This window comes from Dasypus novemcinctus, chromosome 18, assembly GCF_030445035.2.
Source record: "Dasypus novemcinctus isolate mDasNov1 chromosome 18, mDasNov1.1.hap2, whole genome shotgun sequence".
NCBI classification, from domain to species: Eukaryota; Metazoa; Chordata; class Mammalia; order Cingulata; family Dasypodidae; genus Dasypus; species Dasypus novemcinctus.
The window spans coordinates 86,911,079-86,934,778 of NC_080690.1; the positions used below are offsets into that span (position 1 = coordinate 86,911,079).

Below are 23,700 nucleotides of genomic sequence, written 5' to 3' on the forward strand. Positions count from 1 at the left end.
CAAATCCACTGAATTATTTTAATTTACTCCTGCAACAAATTTGTAGTGAGTAGCCACATGCTTTGGATCTTGAAGGATGCTACATATCTAACAGCTCCAGCCACAGGAGTAAATCAGTGAATACATCCTCACAGGACCAGGCGGACCAAAATTTCTCAACCACTGAGGAGTTGTGGACTCCTCAAGAATTAGATGAATGCTATGTACCCCAGAATTCTATCACTGAGTCTATCCAGGAAGGATACTTGGCCCCTAGTTATAACCCTACTTTAGGGAATTACAAAATATACTTGTGAGCTGAAGAAAAGCTGAGTTCTGTGAACCACTGAGTCCCTTTCCCCTGTGAGCACTCAAGGGACTTCCTCACTCAATGTCATGGGCTACTGAGTTCCTTTTCCCTTCTGAACCCTTATTTCACCTGGGAAAGAAAAAGAAAAAAGAAACAATGAATGCAGAGAACACCTTAGGAAATGGTATTCCCATGAATAGCAGTGTCTGTATAAAGGAACACACACCCTTGTCCTTTGTGCCAGGAGTGTTATACTAAATTCTTCAGCGGACATTCCTCAAGCTTCCCAAATGGCCAATGAGTCTTCCAATCTCTTCTTGGAAATCCTCAGGGTTATGGTGGTGAGATTCTAGAGAAGATTCCAGTGATTCTGAGGTCTAATCCAGGCTGTTTCATGTTACAAAAGGAGCAGAGCTGTATTACCAAAATTCTTTAGGACAGAGGAGCCATGTAACTTTAACTCCTTGTTTAGGATTCTCTTGATTTTTATTATCAAATCTCTACTACAGAAACACCGAACGAAAGGGGAAAAAATTGAAAAAAAAAAATCACTGGAAGGGCAGCATAACATAGTGGTTACAAATATGAACTCTGGAGCCAATCTGAATCCCAGCTCCATTATTACTAGCAGTGTCTTTGGGTAGGTTCCTTAACACCTCTGCTTTAATTTCCCCATTTGTAAAATTGGGATAATAGTACCTATCTCATAGAGTTAAGGGGATTGAACAAGTTAATACTTGTGAAGCATTTAAAACAATGCCTGGCACATGGTAAGTGCTATATGTGTTTGTAAAACTTAAGGAAAAATAAGTCTTAAATTTACAGAGTTATTTTCTCAGTGGGTCCTTCTAGTCTTTATCAATATACATTTTTGAAATCTGTTAAAGTAGATATGTATGTACATACAATTTCTGTGCCCTTTTTATTCCTTTGTGTTACGTGTATCAATGCAGTATCCATAATAATGATTTATAGTGATTGCCTGAAACAAATTACTAATTGCCCAACAATGCAGGAATGTGTAAACAATGGACATGGACACACTGAATTATTAAGCACCACATTTTGTTCCAACATCAGTCTCTCATACTTCAGGCAATAATCTTTCCACCATTAATTATCTCACTAAACTTTTCTAAGGAGGCTAATATTGATCAATATAAATAACCTAGTCAATGGGATTTTTTTAAAAATTCAGATTTCGTATTCCAAATTCTAAAAGGACACATTAACTCTCTCCCATTATAGTAGCAAAATCTGTATTTCTGTAACTGTGATCTGAATATTACTATAAAGCCTTCCATCCCAGACTCCACCTTGATGCAAAACAGTATTATCTCCAGTTGACACATTTTTCCTGACAAAAGGTTTTTCCCTTAGCAATACATACAGATCCACAAACAGATGAGAGCTATTGCTACAAGATGCCTCATTGCTTCAGTCATGTTCCTCAAGTATGGATTCTTGATAAACAGTAAGGGGAGTTTGGAGTTTTCTTCACTGTCATTATCTGATGTTTATATGCTGAATAAGTGCAGAAAGCTTTTCAGTACTCTTTCCGTTCATAGGGGTTCTTCCAAGAAGATATCTTCTGATGAATAATAAAGGGAGAATTCGTACTGAAAAAGTAACCCTCTTTTTTTTTTTCAATGCGTTATCAAATGTTCAATATAAAAATCTCTCATCAATTCAATTCACAGAGTTTCTCTTCACTGTGATTTCTCTGGTGTTGAATTAGGGTTGAGTGACCACTAAAGGCTTTTCCGCATTCATTACATATAAAGCGTTTCTCTCCACTATGCATTCTCTGATGAATAATAAGGGAAGAATTCTTACAGAAAGCTTTCTCACAGTGATTACATTTGTAGGGCTTTTCTCCAGTATGGTTTCTCAGATGTACAATAAGGGAAGAACTCTCATTGAATGCTTTCCCACATTCGTTACACCTGTATGGTTTCTCTCCAGTATGAGTTCTCCGATGTGCAATAAGGTGGGAGCTACAATTAAAGGATCTTTCACACTGATTACATTTGTAGGGTTTCTCACCTGTGTGGATTCTTCGATGAGCAACAAGGTGACAGCTCTGGCTAAAGGATTTTCCACACTTATTGCATTCATAAGGTTTCTCTCCTGTATGAGTCCTTTGATGCCTAACAAGGTGAGCCATCTGGCTGCAGGATTTTCCACATTTATTACATTCATAGGGCTTAATTCCAGAATGAATTATTTCATGTTTAGTGAGGGCTGAGCGTTCTCTGAATGCTTTGCCACATTCCTGGCAGTTATAGGGCTTCTCTCCGGTATGAGTTCTCTGATGGGCAATAAGATGGGAGCTCCAACTGAAGGATTTTCCACATTCTGTACATTTATATGGTTTTGCTCCAGAGTGAGTCCTTTCATGTTTACTAAGGGCCGAGTAATCCCTAAAAGCTTTTTCACATTCATCACATTTAAAGGGCTTCTCTCCAGTATGCATTCTCATATGGGCAATAAGATGGGAGCTCCAGCTGAAAGATTTTCCACATTCAGTACATTCAAAAGGTTTCTCTCCAGTATGTGTTCTCTGATGCCCAATAAGATGGGAGTTCCAATTGAAAGATTTCCCACATTCATTACATACATAAGGTTTCTCTCCAGTATGAATTCTCTTATGTACAATAAGATGAGAATTCCAGCTGAAGGCTTTTCCACATTTATTACATTCATAGGGTTTTATTCCAGTGTGAGTCCGTTCATGTTTAGTAAGGGCTGAACGATTCCTGAAAACTTTTCCACATTTATCACATTCATAGGGTTTCTCTCCAGTATGAGTTTTCTTATGTTGAATAAGGTAAGAGCTCCAGATAAAAGATGTCCCACATTCATTATATTCATAAGGTTTCTCTGCAGTGTAAGTGCTTGTATGTTGAGAAAGAAATGAGTCATACCCAAAAACTTTCTCCCATTCATTATATTTATATGGTTTCTCCACAGTATCAATTTTTTGATGTTCCATAATAGATGAAAAGTAAAAGATATTCTCATATTCTTTGTATTCATATTGGTTTTCTCCAATATGAAATCTCGGATGTTCATTAAATGATGGGCTCTGGTTAAAAATTTGATGACATTCCTTATATTCATAGAGTTTCTCTCCTGTATGAATTCTCTTATGATCACCAAAATGTATTATATGATTGAAAGATTTAACAGCATCAGTACATTTGAAAATATCTCCAGTTTGTATTCTTGCAGGGTGAATAGGTTGTATTGACTGATAGAAGGTGTTATCATAACCATTATTTTCACAAGTAATCTTATCTGCATACATTACAGCTGAATTACATCTCCAACTTTCAGCATGTGTATCAGGTTTATAGAAATGTTCTATTTGAGAAACTCTCTGAGATGGAACAAAGTTTAAGCTCTGGCTGTAGTCTGCCCCATGTTCATACAATTCAACACCTCTCTGAGACAGAACTTGCTTTTGCATGAAGACCATTTGTCTCAGGGCTCTACTCTGGTTCATGTGGTACATTTCTAATTGGTCTTGACACCCCAGGACTTCTAACCTGGAGAACCAAGGATCATCCCATATGTATCTTTCCAACTTCATGCCATGGGACTGTTCCTCAAAAATGCTCTGTGTTGGGATCAATGCTTTGCTTTCAAGACTTCTCATCCATTCTGAAATAAACAGAAAAAAAGCTGTGAGGGTACAGAGACAGAAATTTTGGAATAGAGTGGGAATGGTGAGATTTATTAGCAAAAATACCAAAGATGCAAAGTGTGATATATATATATACTTTTTAATATGGACTGATAATCCAAGGAAAGATCATAAGAAGGAAAATAAAAGTAATGAATAGGGAACAAAAGTAGTTAACTCAAATGCAAACTGTATATTGAAATCTAATAAAACATATTTAGGAGAATTTTCCCATGAAAAGGAGGACCAGAATAAAGGTGTGCAGGAAAAAGTTAACTCAGCAGTTGTTCAAATCTTGCACATTACCTAAAACGGTGTCTTTTTGTGACTAGCTCTTAGCCAGCTGCTAGGAACTGAGCTCTTGGAAAGTTCTAACTGGTAAAAGTGTTCTGCATGCTCAAGTTCTTGACCTATACTGTGCCAATTTGTCTACACAGTTTGTGGAAACAATGCAATTTATTGCCAAACACCTGTTTTCCTTTGGAGAGTCTGGATCTTCTGTGACCACAATCAGTCATGGAGGTGCTGTGTGCCTACGTGACTGACAATAAACACTGGACTCCTAGACTTTACAGAGGACTTAAAGAGTATCCTGTTCAACTCCACTGGGCGAGAACTCTTAGAGGCTTACATCTGTTTCTCTCCAAATTTAGCCTCAAGTGCCTTTTCCCTTTGCTATACCCTTTCACTGTAATAAATCATAACTGAATATAATGACTTCTAAGTCCTGTGATTCCTTCCACTGCATCACCAAACCTGAAAGTAGACTTGGAAATTTCTGACACAAAGGTCATAGTGAAAGCTAATAACGTGAAAAAAAAAGAAATTCTGGCCTAACAAAAGGTAGATGAAAAGACAGGGCATTAACAACGAAGACTTAAATTATAAAATCATTAAATTCATTGCTCTGTGTTGTAATGTCCTTACCATTCCCCTATCTTAACACTAGATTTGCCTGCCAAGAAAAGGAGGGCATGTGGTTATGAAAAAGTATCAACAAGCCAGGTTTCAAGTGAGGGTATTATCTGTGATAACAAGTTATCACATTACTTCCTAATCCATTGAGCTCAGTCAGTGATGCAAAATTTATCACCTCAAATAACAAATATAATATTTTAAGAACATGATACTGTGGTAAGTCACATAAAGACAGCACATAGTGATAAAACAGACACAGAAGTTGTAGTCTGATAATCTCTATTTAAATCCTTATAAGACTTTTCCGATTAAATGGTACTGTTTATGAATCCTGGAAAATGCCTGGCAGATGGGAGCTACTTTCATTGTTGCTGAGGTATCAGTCCTCCAATAACTGAAAGAGTACTAGTTTCTTATTTCTGTTGTACTAAACTGCTACAAACTCAGTAGCTTAAAACAGCACAAATTTATTATTTTAACTGTTCTGGAGGTCAAAAGTCCAAAATGGCTTTCACTGAGCTAACATTAAGGTATTGACAAGGCCATGCTCCCTCTGGAAGTTCTATGGGAGAATCAATTTCCTGCCCTTTCTAGCTCATATCCCTTCCTTCATCCTCAAAGCACACTCCAACCTCTGCCTGTCATCATATCTTTCCTCAGTGTCTGGGAGCTCCTGCCTCCATTTTATATTGCGATTAACTGTGATTACATTGGTCCCACCCTGATAATCCAGGATAATCTCCCTATCTCAAGATGCTTAACTTAATCACATCTACAAAGTCCCTTCTACCATGTAAGGTACCATATTGATAGGTTCCAGGGATTATGATGTGGACATCTTTGGGGAACCATTATTCAATCCACCACAGGATCTAAAATTCCAGGTACTCGACAGGACCTAAAGCCTTGTCTTTTTTCTCTAGATTTTCCTTCTTTTCACACTATGTTTCCCCTTTTAATATCCAAGTCCATTACAACAAAGGTTCTAACTGCTCAAGAACTGCTATTTATTACAAATTTCAAGCACAGTTTCTAGAAGTTAATGAATGATTTTCATATAGCATTTGAATCCTTTCAGTAGAAACTTCTAAAAATTCTAGCTAACCAACTTAATGACCAAATGAAAGACTGAATGAACAATACCATTCGAACTTTATATTTAGTATTTGTTGCCTACTAAGTGTTCACCACTAGAATCAGGACAAAAAATTAAAGCATTTCTTCCTGGAAGTGAGAATCTATCTGAAGACAGAACATAGCAAATAGTTATGAACAATATGAGAAAGAGATCACTGTCACATTGTGGGGTTGTAAGATGCTTAGTGGGTGAGAGATCACTAAAGAAGATCAGCTCTAACAGATGCAGTTAAGGAAGGTTTCACACAAGAGAAATGACTCGATCTCAGCCCTCAAGTACCAAGAGGCTACCCAGATAGACTGCAAGTACAGCACATGAGCAAAGGCACACATGATGTAGTAACTGATGTGGAAGGAGGACATTAAGGATACCAGCTGTGCAAAGTGTAGGAACTATTTAGGGAATGAGAAAATTATAGAAAGACTGTTAGAATGTCTTGAAATCTAGTCAGAGTTTAATAGGCAATTCAACTCATTATAGGTTCACTGACAGGGACCTTATAATGGAAGATTTCAGGGAGATAAATCTAGAAATAACACCTGAGGTAGCTAAAAACAAGTGAGATTTCATGATCAACTTGTGCTGGGAATTTTATGAGGAAGTGGCCTGATGGAAGGTAGAGGATGACAGAATGACACAGCTGACACTTCAGAGAAAGTCAATCCCAGGAACTGGAAGGAAGATTACTTCTCAGAAAAGAAAGTGTAGGAAGTCAACGTGACTTTTCAGTTTCTAGCTTTGGGTACTCACAGAAGGTTGGTACCAGAGATCCACATGAGGACTCACAGAAGGTTGGTACCAGAGATCCATATCAGGGAGATGGGGGAAAATAATTTAGAAGGAAGAGAAAGGATTCTTGGTTTTATCAATGAGATCAAAAAGACAATTCAGATGCTCTGCAAGATGTTAGAAACATGAGGATGAAAGTGATGGAACCACAGGACTTGAGATGTTAACTGAAAATGGTCACCAAGAGTGAGAGTTAAAACTACCAGAATTCATGAGCCCCTGGAGGAAATTTCTGGATCTGAATGGGGTACCTGGAGAGATTCCATGAAAGTTCCCTTTATTAGAGTGGGTGAGGGTGATATCCAACTTTAGGATACATGAAGGGCCCTCGTACATTGTTAAATGTAAAAAAACATTATACAGCTGGAGCTAACAAAAGGCTAAGCAAATGCTTTAAAAGAAAAGCTGAGAACTGAGTTGTCCAGAGGGGCTTTGAAAAGCTCTGAAATATTCCTGGGTCTCTAGAAGACCATGTGCATGGATAGAGCTGTGTACATGCACAGGACTGTGTGTGTGTTCAGAGAAGACCTGAGAGGACCCTAAACTCTTACTGCTGGCTGACTTGAGGCTCTTACGCAATAAGGAAGTGAAGGCTAAGGCAGAGTTGTAAACTGCCTGAGAGTTGAAGATATGCCCCAACATATATACGGAGTACTTTGGCAAAGACTGGAAAATCTTTTTGATTCCAGGTGTTTGAGGAAATCTCTGTTCATCACTGGCTGACCACTAAGCTAACTGAAAAGAGATTTTCAGTTGGAAAACATGAAAAAGAATACACACTTTACAGAATTATTTCAGGAAAGTAGCTAAACAAATGAACGACATCTAAAACAAATGACAATAAAAAACCCTGGAAAGGGGACAGAATCTGCTTTTCAGAGATGTCACGTTATAATATTTTAAATGTCCAGTTTTTAACCAAATATTATAATAAAGTATGACCCATTCATACACAGGAAAAGAAGCAATCAGTAGAAATTACCCCTGAGGAAGCACAAATGTTGGACTTACTAGACAAAGACTTTAATATAAGCTATTTTAAATATGGTCAAAGATTTAAAGGAAATCATGTCTAAAGAACTAAAGGAATGAGAACAATATCTTATCAAATAGAAAATGTCAATAAAGAGATAATTTTAAAAAGAACCAAAGAGAAATTCTGGAATTGAAAAGTATACTAAATGAAATGAAAAATTCATTGAAGGGGTTCAACAGCAGGTTGGAACAGGCAGAAGAAAGAATCAGCGAACTTGAAGACAGGTAAATTGAGATTATCTGGTCTGATGAACAGAAAGAACAAAAATGAAGAAAAATTAACAGAGCATCAGAAATCTGTGGGACACCATCAAGCATACTACCATGCGCATGATGGGAATTCCAGAAGAGGAAAGAGAGAAAGGGGCAAAAATAATATTTGAAGAAATAACAGCTAAAACTTTACAAATTTGATGAAAAATATTAACGCTTCCAAAAAGCTCTAACGCCCAGCAAAAACCCAAAGAAAATCCACACCTCAACACGTCAAAATCAAATGCCGGAAACCAAACACAAACAGAAAACCTTGAGAGCAGCAAGAGAGAAGTGATGCACAGATAAAATTAACAGCTAAAATTGTGGAGGCTAAAAGGTTGTAGAATTACATATTCAAAGTGCTAAAAGAAAAAAACTGCCAACTAAAAATTCTATATCCAACAAAATTAACCTTCAAAAATGAAGAAGAAATCAAAACATTACCGAGTAAACAAAAACCTTGAGAATTCATCACTAGGAAACCTGTTTTATACAAAATACTAAAAAGTGTCCTGCAGGTGGAAATAAAAGGATACTAGACAGAAATTCAAATCCACCTGAAATAATAAAGAACACTGGTAAAGGTAACTATATAGATAAATATAAAAGCTTAAAATGTCCTCTTCTTTATAACTCCTTTATTTCCTACTTGATTTAAAAGACAACTGCAAAATGCAATAATTATATTTACATCAAAGGGCACACAATGTAATTTGTGACAATAACAGCATAAAGTGAGGGAGTGACGGAGTTATATACCAGCCAAGTTTTTATATACTATTGAAATTAAGTTGGTATTAAACCAACCTAAATTGTTGGAAATTAAGAAGTTAATTTTAATCCCCAGGTCAACTACTAAGAAGATAAATTAAAACGTATAATAAAAGAAAAGTGATTAACCATATGTTGTGTGCATGCGTGTGTATGTTGGAAGAGGTGAGAATAATGTGAGAGCAGGGAATAGAAAAGAAAATTTTCAGCTTACACATTTTAGGTAGCTTGGACTTTTTTATTTCTTAACCATGTAAATATATTACCTAAATAAAAAATCTATTTATGTTTTGCTTTATAGTCTGTGGGTACAGACAGGCTACAAATATGGCAATAAAGGAAATTTCAAAACTTTAAAATAGGTGAGTGAATGAGAAATCATCTTAGAAAAGGGGCAGCAGAGAACATGAGAGAAACCAGGAGAACAGATGGTGAGGGAGGGATACTACAGCACAGGAAAAAAGTTACTTTATTAATGAGGCAGGGCATCTTTGCTCTGAATCAAAAGCAACAAGAAAGCCAATGCAGGAAAGGAGAAAGATGATGAAAAGGAATTCTGAATGCATCTAAGGGAAGGTGATGCATCATGGCCTTGGCTGATTTCTCAAATAGAGCGTTAGGAAGTAAGTTCCTTGCTCACATCTGGGGACTGCTCTCACCTGGACAAGTACCTTGAGGATATCCTCTCTCTACTGCCCATGGCTCTTCTCCTTGCTCCAACAGAGAGATGACCTCAGGCTTGGCAATCTGATTCCCTACACATGAAAGAAACACATTGAACTGGTGTGGTTCAGCTTTGGAACAGCTAAGGAGCACTTCCCTTGCCTATTCCTCCTTGCCGCTTTTCATTTAGGCAGAGTAAGTACAATTCGCTTTGTGCTTCCTAAGCATTAGGGATTTCATTCCTGAACTTCAGGGCCCAAGATCATTTCAGCTCTTCTGAGACCCCTAAAGGCATGATGGGAATAGCTTCATTTACTTGGGCAGCACTGCCTTACCCACAGACAGCAGGTGTCCATATGTCTCCAGCATGACATCACGATACAGGGTCCTCTGAACAGAGTCCAACTGTCCCCACTCTTCTTGAGTGAAGTCCACAGCCACATCCTTGAAGGTCACTGGTTCCTAAAAGCACACACACATTCCTTCTCAGCCTGGAGCCACCCTTTCCAATGTTTACTGGGGCTGGAGTGAGGCTGGCAGCCCTGGGGAGAGGAGATAAGATGTAGAAAAACTGTCCTGCATATATTCAAGATTCTGACTGATACAAGGATATCCTTTTTGGGAATTAGATACCCAGGTCAACAATAACCACGGCAAAAATGAGCAAATCTATTCCAAAGACTTTTGCCCAATTCCAGTAACAATGATTAGTGTGGACAGAATTCCCGCCAGGACAATCACTTCTTCATTGGCAATCCAGACCCTTAATAAGGCCCTGATGTGGGTGGAAGCAAGCTACGAGCATTGACTGCAAGAGGTTTCCACTACCAGATCAATTCCATTTGAAAGACTATAGCTGAGGATGAGATAGGATTGTGCTGAGCAGCCTGGGCCAAGGACATGTAGTTACATTTGCCGTCAAAAGCACCTAAATGAAAACAGTCAAAACTGCAGTTTTTAGGAAGAACAAGAATACTCCACTAGAAAACCAGAGGGGAAGATGAAGTAAAACCTAAGTCTGATTTTTTCAATTATATATAATATATACCCCTCACAGTCCTTAATATATAACCCTCCTGTTGATTACAGCTAAGTAAGCGTGAGCCTCAGGTACCTGGGCAATCCCAGGGGTAGGGGATGGGGAGGAGAGGATGCCTTTCCTTACTATGGAGAGCGCCGTATGTCACAGGTGGTGTGCCACAAACCCACATCCCCTGCTGTTCTCAACCTGGCCTTCCCAACTGTCTGGAAACTGACTTTCTGATCTGCCTCCCATTCAATAAAGAATCAGCCCTGGAACACCTGCTGAATGGACATGCACACAAAGTACATTGTTTTCACTCCTCAGTTCCACTGGCTTCTACCTCTTCCCTTTCTCAGTCTGCTAACTAAATAAGGTCTTTTCTTTTTTTTTTTTTTAAAGATTTATTTATTTATTTAATTTCCCCCCCTCCCCTGGTTGTCTGTTCTTGGTGTTTATTTGCTGCGTCTTGTTTCTTTGTCCGCTTCTGTTGTCGTCAGCGGCACGGGAAGTGTGGGCGGCGCCATTCCTGGGCAGGCTGCACTTTCTTTTCACGCTGGGCGGCTTTCCTCACGGGCGCACTCCTTGCGCGTGGGGCTCCCCCACGCGGGGGACACCCTTGCGTGGCACGGCACTCCTTGCGCGCATCAGCACTGCGCATGGCCAGCTCCACACGGGTCAAGGAGGCCCGGGGTTTGAACCGCGGACCTCCCATATGGTAGACGGATGCCCTAACCACTGGGCCAAAGTCCGTTTCCCAATAAGGTCTTTTCTATGGGCTTCTTTTCTGTACCTGCTAGTCATGGCTTATAAACCAAGTGTGTCATCTTGGATCTGGGCCAGCAGAAAGCTCTTACTGCTGGGTCCTCATCTTCAGTTTATCAGCTTTTACCTGTACATTTGAACTGCCTCCTTTCTACCTGCACAGGGAAATTGGCTTAAAACATAAAACTGATTCCTTTACCCCAAAGAGTCAATTCCTTACTGACACTCCTACACTCTCATCAGACTTATTGTAGCCCACGGGTCACTACAGTTTCTTCTTTGCGCTCATCACCCATTTTTCTCTTTTAGGTATTTGAAAACTTTTGTTTATATTCATTTTTGCTGATTTATATGGTAATATTTTGGGACAATGAATACACAATAATGCTATTCTTATTTTCACCAAGCTTGTACCAAGACCCCTGACGCTTTGTGGTGGTTAAGCCCAAGATAATCTGTCTTAACCTTCGTTGATCTTTCTGCAGCATTTAAACCCGACCATATCCTTCCTCCATGAAATCCTTCCCAGTCTTGGACATTTCAATGCCAATTTCTTGGTTTTCCTTTTACAGACTTGCTCACACCTCAGTTTCCTTAAAGTTGCTACCGCTGTGTAATGTGAACTTTTACTTCAATATAACATTCAGATGGAGAAGTACACAAGGTGTTCATACAGTTCAAAACACTTTCAGAGTGGTCATACCTGTGGAACCAGCGGGGAGGCCTGTGCTTACTCCGCAGGGTGCTTCTGGCCCTGTATTTTTCTCATGCTACCTAAGCTCCCTGAGGAATTGCATCTACTTAGATAGTTCCAAAGTTCACCTAACACTAACAAGGCCCAAGCCCATACCCTGGCTTTTCTGTCAAGCTGGTAGGCAGAGCCACAAATCCACCTCATTCCTCCCACCCCTCCCAAGACTCCATGAGAATAACCAAACACATGTTTAAAAAAGAACAAATCAAAGAATCACATCTAACAGACACAGGAGTAATTAAATCATTACAGTGATTCTGTAAACCCTAATATAATAATGGACAATGGCAATGGTCATCAATGACTGCTAAACCACATATGGAAGGCAGTCAGGGGATTTTATAATGGAGGGGTCAGGCTGACAAGAGTAGCATCTACTAACCCATCATACGATCATCGAAAATGGAACAATTAGCCATTGTGGGCCTCCTGATGGACATAGTGGGAAGAACCCAGTACCACCTATAAAGTACTCTTGTCAAAAATATCAAACTTGAATCTAATCAGGCTTCTATCCCAACTATCAGTTTAGAGGAGACAAGGATTCATGACAAAGACAAACTCTTATGTCAAGTGACATCGTTTCTTCAATGTATGACGCACATACAATGTATGGATGGGCCTTGATTGGGTCCTGATTTGAACCAACCAACTGCACAAAAACATTCTGGAGATAATTGAGGAAAACTGAACTGCGGACTGGGGATTAGGTGATATTAAGGAATTATTGCTCATTTCATTGGGTGTGAAAAGATATTGTAGTCATGTCCTAAAAAATGTTTTATCATTCATATACACTCAAGGTTTTAACAGTAGAATGATAAGGTATTTGAGATTTGCTTTAAAATACTGCAGCTTAAAAAAAGTTGTATGGGGAATAGATAAAAAGAAAGGTAGATAAGTACAAAGAGCATGACATATACAATCTACTCTCAAATGTTTAGAAAACAAAAACAGATGGAGGGGAGCAGATGTAGCTCAAGTGGCTGAGCACCTGCTTCCCACGTACAAGGTCCCAGGTTTGATCCCTGGTATTTACTTAAAAAAAAACAACAAAAAAAAAAACACAACTCTCACTGGGGAGCAGATATAGCTCGGTGGTTGAGTGCCTGCTTCCCATGTACAAGGTCCTGGGTTCAATCTCTGGTACCACCTTAAAAAAAATAAAGACGGATGAATATATAAAAAGAATGATATGGCAAATGTGGCAAAATGTTAACAGTGGATGGATCTGGATATTTGGGTAAGGGGTATGGTGGAGTTCTTTGTCTGGGTTTGGTATTATTTTTGCAAATGTTCTGTAAGTTTGAAATTATTTTAAGATTGAAAGTTAAAAAAAGGCAGAAAGCTAAAATTTAATGGTTGTTGAAACTGATGAACATGGCATTTTTTTGTGGTACACTAAAGAATGTCCCCCTCAAAAGATGGCTATGCCCTAATCCCTGGAACCTAAAAATGTAGTACCTTACACAGCAAAATGGACTTTGCAGATATAAATTACAGACCTTAAATGGGGAGATTATCCCAGATTCTCTGGTAGGCCCTAAATATAATTAACAAGGGTCCTTAAGAGAGGGAGGGAGACAAGGGGTTCAGAGTCAAAGGAGGAGCTGTGAGGACAGAAACAAAGGCTGGAGTGATGTGCTTTAAAGACGGAGGAGGGAAATGGACTTGGCCCAGTGGTTAGGGCATCCGTCTACCACATGGGAGGTCCGCAGTTCAAACCCCGGGCCTCCTTGACCCATGTGCAGCTGGCCCATGCACAGTGCTGATGCGCGCAAGGAGTGCCCTACCACGCAGGGGTGTCACCCGTGTAGGGATGTCCCCTGCGTAGGGGAGCCCCACGCACAAGGAGTGCACCCCGTAAGGAGAGCAGCCCAGCGCGAAAGAAAGTGCAGCCTGCCCGGGAATGGCGCCGCCCACACTTCCCATGCCACTGACGACAACAGAAGCGGACAAAGAAACAAGACACAGCAAATAGACACAGAGAACAGACAACCGGGGCAGGGGGGAGTTAAATAAATAAATAAATCTTAAAAAAAAAAAAAAAGACGGAGGAAAGGGCCACAACCAAGGAATGCAAGTGGCATGAAAAGCTGAAAAAGACAAGGAAACATATTTCCTACAAAAGCCTCCAGCAGGAACTAGCCCTGCCAACACCTAGACACCAGTGAAATTATTTCAGACTTCTGACCACCAAAACTATACGAATAAATATACTGTTCTAAGCCACTAAATTTGTGCTAATTTTTACAGCAGTTAAGGAAACCAATTCAGGGTTCATGTTCTATTTTTGTGTTTTTAAAATCGCCTAAAGTTTAAAAAAAAAAAAAAAAGCAAAACTCCCAGCACAGTGAAAAGAATGGGTCACTGGCACATTTCTGTATGACAGGGAACAAAGTGCGTTGAAAATGAAAGAGAACACAGGAGATCCCAACCCTTGCGATTTAAGAGGGGTTGCAGTGGAAGTGGGGACGGTCTACCAGAGGACCCCAGGAGAGGTTCTGGGCTCCATGGAAGCAGAAGGAAGAACCCGGCTGAAAGAGGGAGATAAGGTGAAGGTCTGTACACAGGACAGCTTTGCCCCTTTCCCCACCTCTCCACCTGTCACCCAACCTTGTAGGGCAGTGCTATAAGCAACCTTGCACTTAAACCCAAGGACCCTTCTCAGACTCATGAGTATGGAAAGTTCTCAGGCTGCAGGTTCACAGCATCATTCAAAACTTGAGACCTCTTCATTCCAGCATTTGGAATGGAGGTGGGGGGCAGGGAGTACTCACTGCCTCACAGACAACTCCCTATCTGATGACTGGAAGCAGAACTGGGTCATACTGCCCATTCAGGCCCACAGAGCATGAGACTCATCAGGAAAGGGAGAAAGAGGGAGGAACCAACCAGGAACCAGATTTGCTCAGCCACAGTAGAGAGGGACTTTCAAACTGCCTCACAGCTCTTCTCACAGGTTGCCAGGCCCTTGGACACACGAGAACAAGTGCCACACAAGGTAGAGACCCCAATCTTGGTGGCTGAAAGGACACAGGCGGCAGCTGCATTCAACTTTAAATGAGCTCTAATTCCTGGTATCAGATTCTTAGACTGAAAGGGAATTTCCATATGAAATGGGGCAGAAAGCTACAAAAGAAGCTGAGATAACAAGAACAGGTTCATAAAATATGAAAAGACAACACCAGCAACAGTTCTGTGGTAGAAAAATTGCCAGACCTCACCCTCCCCATACACAAGAAAAGGACATGAATCATACAGAGATCAGAAACAATGAGTGTGTTCAGGAAGCTGACCACCTAAAAGACAGTCCCAGAAAGAGACTATAAAAGAAAAGGACAGGAAGGATTCATTTCTTAAAAACAGCACAGGGCTTCCTAAAAAAACAAAACAAAACAAAAACTCTAGCCATAACCGAAGACAGATCCATTTGACAAAAACATACCAAAAGGGAAGTGGCTATGACTCAAGCAACTGAACTCGTTTACCTTATAAAGGACCCGAGTTCGATTCCTGGGACCTTCTGGTAAAAAAAAAAAAAAAAGGAAAAAAGCACCCTAGACCTGTGCAAAGAGGCGCAGGCCCCCATCCAGCAAAGCAACCCACCAAAAATGACAGTGAAAAGAAGAAAAAAAATATACCAAAAAACTTTTGACAAAAGACACCACAAAGTGAAGACAAGCCACACACTGTACATATATGTATATATAAGGTAAAGAATAAGGTTCCAGGGCGCATGTGAAATGCCGACCCATCAGTGACTCAAGTCTGTAGAAATCTAGGGAGGGAGACACACAGAGATACAGACATAGCAGATGCATGTGAAGAGATGTTCAACCTCACAGCAATCAAGAAAATGCAAAACACATTTTGATCTTGAGGTAAGTAAAATGAAAAGGCCTGATATGTCAAATGCTAGCAAGGATGCAGAAATGGAAAGTTTCTCTCAGTCGTCAGAGTGAGAAGCAGATTTGCCCTTTTGGAGAGAAACGTGGCAGCACCAGTAATACTGAACATGCACATGCAAAACCAAGCAAAACTCTGCTTCTCAGGCTATGCTTTATAATGCTTTCATGTCTGCACAGTGATATATACAATAATGCTCCCAGCTTTGGCTAGAGTAGCAAAAGTGTGTGTGGAGAGGGGGAACCTTATAAGCTCATCCAGAGAAGGATGAACAGAAAAAGGTACACTTCTCTGATGGACGCTATATGGCAGTGAGTGCAAAGGGAATGAACTTGACCTGTAACTATCACCACAGGTGAATCTCAAAGTTGACCCTGAATGACCAAAGAAAGCTGGAGAAAAAAAACTTATATGGAAATATACACTGCTTTAAAAAGTATACAATACTGTGTGTCTATTATGACTCCACTTATTACCTATATACAGCATAAAACTGGATTAGCTGCATATATACCAAATCTACAACAGCAGTTATTCTGAGAAGAGGTGGGAAGAGAATGTAATTGGGGACCATATAAAATGAAAACAAGGCAAACATGACAAAATGTTAACACTAGTTCATTTGGAATTTGCTCAATACATATTTTTTAACTTTTCTGTGTTTGGAATCTATTGGAATATAATTTTAAATAAACATTCCCAGAACTGAAAATGGAGACATTATCAAACCAGAAGGACCTGTGGGCTGCCAAGTAGGAAGAAAAAAGACCCACAGCTGAATATGCCCCCATGTTGGTTCACACAAATCACAAAGGCCTTGGGAATGATGTGGTTAGTTTTATGTATCAATTAGGCTAGATTATAGTACCCAAGTTATTTAATCAAATACTAATCTAGAAGTTACTGGGGGTGATATTTTTTAGATGAGTTAACATCTGCAATTAGTTAAAGGAGACTACCCTTGATAATGTGGGGATGGGCTTCATCCAATCAATTTAAGGCCCTCTTTAACAGCAAAAACTGAAGTTTCCCAAAGGAATTCTGCCTAAAGACAGCAACCATCAACTACTGAGTACCCAGCCTGCTCTGCAGATTTCAGTCTTTCCAGCCCTACAATCACGAGCCAATTCCTTAAAACAAATCCTTTAATGTGGGTATATGTGTACCCTATTGGTTGTTTCTCTGGAGAACTCTGACTGATGCAGATGGTAATAGGACATAAGTACTCTACACCTGGACTTGCAAAAGAAAAAGCAAATCCAAGAGGCCAGCAAATGAAATAAAGGGAGAAATCACAGAATATGGGTACACAGCCTGACTAGTTGTGGGGAACAGATTTCACTGTTACAGGAAGCTGCAGTGTGACCAGTGGCAGGACAGAGGGGTCTCGCTGCCACAGGGAGACTGGAGTTGAGGTATGAACTCTTCTGTTTACAGCTGAACTCACACTTTCCAAATATCATCTCTTACAACTTGCAAACTTATTTAGCCCAACTTCTCATGAACACTCTTATGCACACAGGTAAGAATTTATCCAGGCATCTGTAAAGGATTTTACAAAATCTGCCAACACAGTGGTCACGATTAACCACATGATGGTCAGTGAGAGGACAGGGAGGGTGCTGAGCCGGGTCTCAGCTGTTTCCAAGTCAGGATCTTGTGGGATTGTTCCTGCAATCCACAAGCATTAACCCCTTCAATGAAACTGAGGTTTGCCTCCCACAGGGGAAATTTAGATGGCCTCTTTAATGTCTTTAACATAGTACTTCACTATTGTACTTCAGTGGAAGCTTCTGCAGAGCTGAGATAAAATGTAACCAGACTATGCACATCCTTGAGTACTACCAGGGATGGATGCATAATATTAATTTTTGGTTTTGGGGAATAATTTATCATGCAGAAATCCTTGCTGGATTGCAATAGAGGGATTTAAGAGGATTTCCCTACTTGGGGACACTGGTTGGGGTTTTAGATGGTCTGGGTACATTATTTTCTCTATAATAATGGGATCTAGGCTCCTGTTGGGGAACACGTTTTCAAGAATGGACAAGATTCAGATACTGAGGGACAGCAGATGTTTTCACCAGGTGAGTACTTTATTTCAAATACGTGACTTGGAGAGAATAGAGGGAAAGAAGGGTCTCATCTGCATTCCTGAAGACCTCAATTCAAAACTCACGATTCAAGTCTGAGTGTCCCAAAGTGAAGAATCCAAAGCAAGCTTGGGGAGGGGGCCAGGATCATGTTCTCAGAAATCACAACTCTTCAGACACTGGAGGGTGTTGTTATTTTAATTATCCTCTTTATTTTCTCAGCATTAGCACTAGTAATTATCAGAAAATCTCAACGATTAACAGTACAGTGTATCATAGTGGTTATTAGGGTTTCTTCAAACGGTTTTATTACAGCTAACTTCATTCCCAAGCAACTGATTTGGGGCCCATCTTTTAATCTAGCCTAGCTTCAATGATGATTGTTACAGAATCTAAAAATGATCCTATGTCATAAGAGCAGCAAATGTTAGTCTCTAAGTTGTGATGCCAAACCACCTCCACCATGTATCACATGGTTCTGGTCCTTGTTTCCCAGCACTGTTACCACAGTGCTACCACACAGTAAAAGCATACCTATAATGCACTACACCCTTTGGCTTTGAAATTGTGGGGTTTTTATTCATTTGTTTTCAACTGGGGGGAGGGTGGTGGTGATAAAGGTAACCAGAGACTTTAATTAGTATTTTTATATCACAGCATTTCATACTTGCTTGGTTATTTTTAAATTAAAAACACCTAAATTAATAATGAAATTATTTTCTTTATTACAGGAAATCTGATGAATTAAGAAAAAGATATTAAAAATCTCTCATTTAGAAACATGAAGATAATCTCAAGATTCTGAAAAAGTTAACAGTGGCTGCCTGTGGGTCATAAATATTGATGCATACTACACATGGATGACCCTTAAAAACATGATGTTTAATGAAAGAAGTCAAACACAAAGGACCACATATTGTATGATTCCATTTATATGAAATGTCCTGAATAAGAAAATCCATAGTCACAGAACCAGGGGCTGGAGGAAGGGTATAGTTTCTTTCTGGGGTGATAAAAAATGTTCTAGAATTAGATAGTAGTAATAGTTACACTATACTATGAATATACTAAAACCCATTTAATTGTACATTTTAATAGATTGAACTTTATGGTATATAAATTATATCTCAATAAAGTTGTTAAATTTTTTTAAGTGGCTGCCTGTGGGCTGGCCTGGAAAGGAGGAGAGATGACAGCCCTCCCATGTCAATGTCACTGTCCTATTTCCCACCAACCCCTAGAAAGCCAGGCTTGTGTTCTCAGAGTCCCCTTGCTTCGCCTAATTTAAACTTCTCAGATCTTGCTCTCTTCCCCAGCCCCTGGTCAGACTAAATCCTGAAACACCAGTGTGCTCACCACAGCCCCTTCTCCCCCAACTCCCTTCACATTCTGGAAGCTTGAGTCCTCTAACTCCCAACACTTCCCAGGCTCCTTGTCACCATGATGATGGAGCCCTGGTTCTGTAGCAGGCATTCAGGGCCCAGCTGGGTTCCTCCTGGTCTCTTCAGCCTAAAATCTAATTGCATTCAGTCTCTGCCAAGACACTGGTCATGTGGTGCATCCCCCATCTCCCAACACACCCGTTAGTGCTACAAGATGCCAAACCCTTGCTGACACTTCCCCTTCACCTTTTGGCTCAGGTATGTTGTGTCTAACAGGCAGTTTCCCCAGCATCAGTGAAATGACCCTACCTGCTCAGTGCCCCTGCTGACCTCTGCAAACTCTATCCTAGCTCCAAAGGTATGAGCTAGACTGAGCCCCCAAGGGCCTGTGGCCTCCCTTACCTCTCTGAGGCTTTGTGTCTAGCATCGCCTGTGCAGCTTCACACAGGCTGTGAGGCCTCACTGGATAAATGTACAACCCTGGAAAGTTGCCTGGGAAATCCTCAGGATAGAAACTAACACTGTCCTTGTTCCCTTCCCAGCATGGAGCTCACTGAACAGTGTCAGCCCAAAACAGTAAATGTGACTGAAGGTGGGAGGAGACTGGCAGCCAAGGGGGCTATCCTTGTCCCCCAGAAACAACCCAGGCACAGCTGGCGCTCAGGACTGTGAAAAGGCCTGGTTGACAGAAGGGCTCCAAGTCATGAAAAACAATACCAGGAATCCCTTACTGTCTAAATTCTCCCTACCTGAGCTCAAGAAGCAAACAGATTCTGACAAACTCTTGGACGAGTCCCTCGGTACTATAGTAACCCTAGCTGTCACAAATGAAGGAACCACATCAACTAGGAGGGCCAGGGACACCTGGACATCCACCCTTTAGGAACTAGGACAGCCTTTTCAGGAAAAAAAGTGGAAATCCCATCTCACCTGGACCACTGGAGCCATCAGGAGCCCAGGAGCCCTCCTTCCCTCCTCGAGGGCCCCCTCTGCGGGCCAGACAGGGTTCTGAGGACACAAAGCTGGGAGAAGAGAGAGACATCATGGAGGTGGCTGTCGCTGACAGAAGTGTTATCACATAAGCCCTTCCTGCTGGGGGAGGGGACCTCAGAGAAGGCTGGCCCCTACCACTCTATCTATGTCACCATTTTGTAGGTAAAGGAAAACAGGGCTCAAAGAAGGAGCTTGTCTAAGCACATTAACCCCTCATCATCCCCCTATGCTGTGAGGCACCATTTCCAAGAAACAGGATCAGATCTCTGTTCACAGTCTCTTTAGGCCTCAGCCCTAGATGTCACATGTTGGTTCTCACACACCCTACCCTACAGACATCATCATCTCTATCCTGGACAGAGCTTTCTGATCCCCCATCCCTTCTGTGCTCTAAGGCAAATCTTGACCAGACTTCCCTGCCCTAAAGCCTTCATCAGGTCCTCAGCTCTGACCACTGGCTGCAACAGGTCACTGCTGGGAGAGGCCACACCCGTGCAGCCAATGGTGACACAGGAGCTAGACTCACCCCAGGAGGCCCATGGGTCAACAGCTGCCATCCCCCAGGACTGGTCCGTAAGGGCACCTGCACAGGAGAATCAGGTTAGGACGTGGGGTAAGGAAAACAACAGTGACACCAAACAGAAAAAAAAGAACGTTTTCATAAATGGACATGTCACAGTTGCATAAACAGAACCCCAGGATATGTTAAAATATACCCAACATAATAAACTGGATTTATATCAGAAATTTCACTGTTAGAAAACTTATTTATATAATTTAGCCCCAGGACAATCAAGAACAGGATTCCGTAATGGCTGAAGAGGCCAAGATATAACATAACCTAATTTTTAAAAAACATATGTAGTAAAAGAACAACATTTCCTTGATGTGTTTAGCAAATCCACACCCAGAACTCCATTTGAAGATAAAACATACCACTGACATCACTACTGTTATTTAAACTTGTTCTTAAATTACTGACCAATTTATAAAGGTGAAAGAAATAATAACAGTACAAAGTATGGGAGCAGTAGAGACAACATTTTGGTTGTATGTATCACGGTCTTCTAAAAAATCCCACAAATCACTAAGATAATCTTTTAGACCTACAGAAACTTCTCAGGAGATAACTATAAAATATATAAAACATGTTTTCTTTCACATGATTTTCTACTTTCACTACACCCAAGCTTTTTTTTTTTTTTCATTCCACTCAGTTTTAATTCTACACTAAGATAGACCCCTCCCACCTCCAAAGCCCCCCACCGCTCCTTGGCTCTGACCCCTGGCTGCAGGTCACTGCTGAGGGTGGCCCATCTTGGGGGCGTGGAGACAGAGGATTTGAACTCACCCCAGGAAGCCCATGAGTTGACAGCTGCCATTCCTCAATATTGATTGACAAGGCGCTTGCCCAAGAGGACTGGAATCAGATGTTATATGAAAAACAACTGCAATACCAACCTAACAACACAATAGGAAAAATAAAAATTTCTTTCTCACAGAAGATTCAGTAAGAACAAAGAGGAGACATATCCACAGAAGCCATAAAACACACCTCAAGGGCACCCTAAGAAAACAGAATCTGCACAAACAAAACCACGACAGAGTTCCTGGAGAAAAAGTTAGGGTGATTTGAATAAGCTGAAAAAGAGCAACCTTAAATGAGAGAATGGATATGTGTCAATGATTCTCAAGTTGACTTACTGGCTTCTGAGAAAACCAATCAAAATGTCAACAGAACTTTTCAGTAGATTTGACAAAAATAACCAAATGTCCATCCACCAGTGAATGGATGATGAAAATCCAGTAAATCATATACATAATATACAAATGGAATATTATTCAGCCAAAAAAAAAAAAAGAAATCAAAAGGATGAACCCCGAAAACATAATGCCAAGTGAAAAAGTCAAACATAAAAGGCCACAGACTGTATGACTCCATTTAAATGAAATGTTCAGGACAGGCAAATCCACAGAGGCAGAAAATAGATTAGTGGATGTCAGGGGGTAGAGGAGAGGAATGAGGAGTGACTCCTTAATGGATATGGGGTTTCTTTTCGGGTAATGAAAATATTCTGAAATAAGATACATGATGACTATACAACACCGTGAATATACTAACCGCAATGAAATGTACACTTGAAAATGGTTAAAATGAAGAATTTTATGATGTGACTATTATCTAGGGGGAAAAAATTCACCTGCAAGATTACCAGGCCCAACCCTCTCTGTTTCAGGTTAGAACTCGAATAAATATTCTGTTTCCACTGGGCCTGACAGCAGTTGCAACACAAGTGGAGACCGAGAAATCAGAGAGCTGGGTCCAATTCCCTGGTTCCAGGTCTTCATGCAAGCAGCTACCAACGTCCACTGGAAGAGCCCTGAGGATTCTTGGGAGAGCACCGGGACCCCTCACTCTGGGCCCCTGGAGCACTGAAATTTGCTCCAAAATTCAAAATAGGCAAACCGTTTCTTACAGCTTGACAAAATCCCTCGATCACTGCCTGTTTAGGTCACCCGGGGCTGTTCCCAGCCCACGTTCGGCGTCCTCTAGTGCTTTACGCGAACCAGCTCCTATTAGAAACGCCTGGTGGGGAATAAAACATGGTTATTTCCATTAACGGCCTCCAAGAAGAACTCATCACCTGCTGACTGGCCGCTCGGCTTTTATTTCTCCCGGGGGCCCCTATCCTCGAGCCTACATTTCCTCCGCAACCCCCGACGCGGACGCGACGCTCCAGCAACTCGGAACTGCGGGGGCCGGGCCTTACCTGCTGTGCCCGCGCCCTCGCCCGCGACCCCCGCTCTTCGCGGAGGGCTCCCAAGCTTGCGCCGCTCCGCCGGGGGCGTTTGCTTTTGTCTCGCGCCGAGGTCCGGCCCCGCCGGGTGCTCAGGCTCTCCCGCGCGGCCTCGGGACAAAGGCGCTAAGGGTCAACAGCCGCAAACCTGCGCCAGGCCCGGCGTGCGAGCTCACCCGGTCCGCCCGGCCCAGTGAGGCCGCGCGTCCAGGGGAGGGGGCGGGGCGGGCGCCGGAGGGTCTGAGGGCCGAAGGCGCCGAGAGGAACGCGGGCGCGAGGCCGGCGCGGGAAACGCGAGGCCCGCCCTGGGAAACGCCGCGCTGACCGCCCGCGCTCCCCACCCTCCAGCCCTCGCGGCAGCGGCGGCACCCTCCCCGCTCTGGAGGCTGCCTCACCTCGGCGGCGGACAATGGCGGCCGCTCCCCCTGCGTCCGCCAGG

The 23,700-nt window shown here is 41.5% G+C and overlaps 1 protein-coding gene across 7 annotated transcripts; it reads right to left on the reverse strand.

The window, feature by feature from the left end:
- Window positions 1-753: 753 nt before the first annotated feature.
- On the reverse strand, window positions 754-23,696 carry ZNF606 (zinc finger protein 606). 7 transcript variants are annotated; one of them, XM_058279446.2, is made up of 8 exons: window positions 23,657-23,696; window positions 23,235-23,372; window positions 21,815-21,924; window positions 20,990-21,046; window positions 20,401-20,492; window positions 9,882-10,008; window positions 9,543-9,638; window positions 754-3,955 (listed from the first exon to the last, which is right to left on the reverse strand). In XM_058279446.2, exons 3-8 carry the CDS (start codon window positions 21,843-21,845, stop codon window positions 1,974-1,976), a joined length of 2,385 nt encoding a protein of 794 aa, XP_058135429.1. In that variant the 5' UTR covers window positions 21,846-21,924; window positions 23,235-23,372; window positions 23,657-23,696; the 3' UTR covers window positions 754-1,973. The 7 variants fall into 7 exon arrangements, with proteins under 7 accessions (XP_058135429.1, XP_058135426.1, XP_058135428.1 ...); XM_058279443.2 differs by having other exon boundaries at window positions 21,815-23,050; XM_058279445.2 differs by lacking the exon at window positions 23,657-23,696 and adding an exon at window positions 22,941-23,050 and having other exon boundaries at window positions 23,235-23,639.
- Between the last annotated feature and the right edge of the window lie 4 nt (window positions 23,697-23,700).

Coding starts and splice junctions, on each gene's coding strand:
- ZNF606 (XM_058279446.2), bottom strand. CDS start 21,845: ATGGCAGCTGTCAACTCATGGGCTTCCTGGG. Junction 21,047..21,814: donor CAACTCATGGGCTTCCTGGG/GTGAGTTCAAAT, acceptor TCTCCTGTGCAG/GTGCCCTTACGGACCAGTCC. Junction 10,009..20,400: donor TGATGGCTCCAGTGGTCCAG/GTGAGATGGGAT, acceptor GTGTGCTTTTAG/GAACCAGTGACCTTCAAGGA.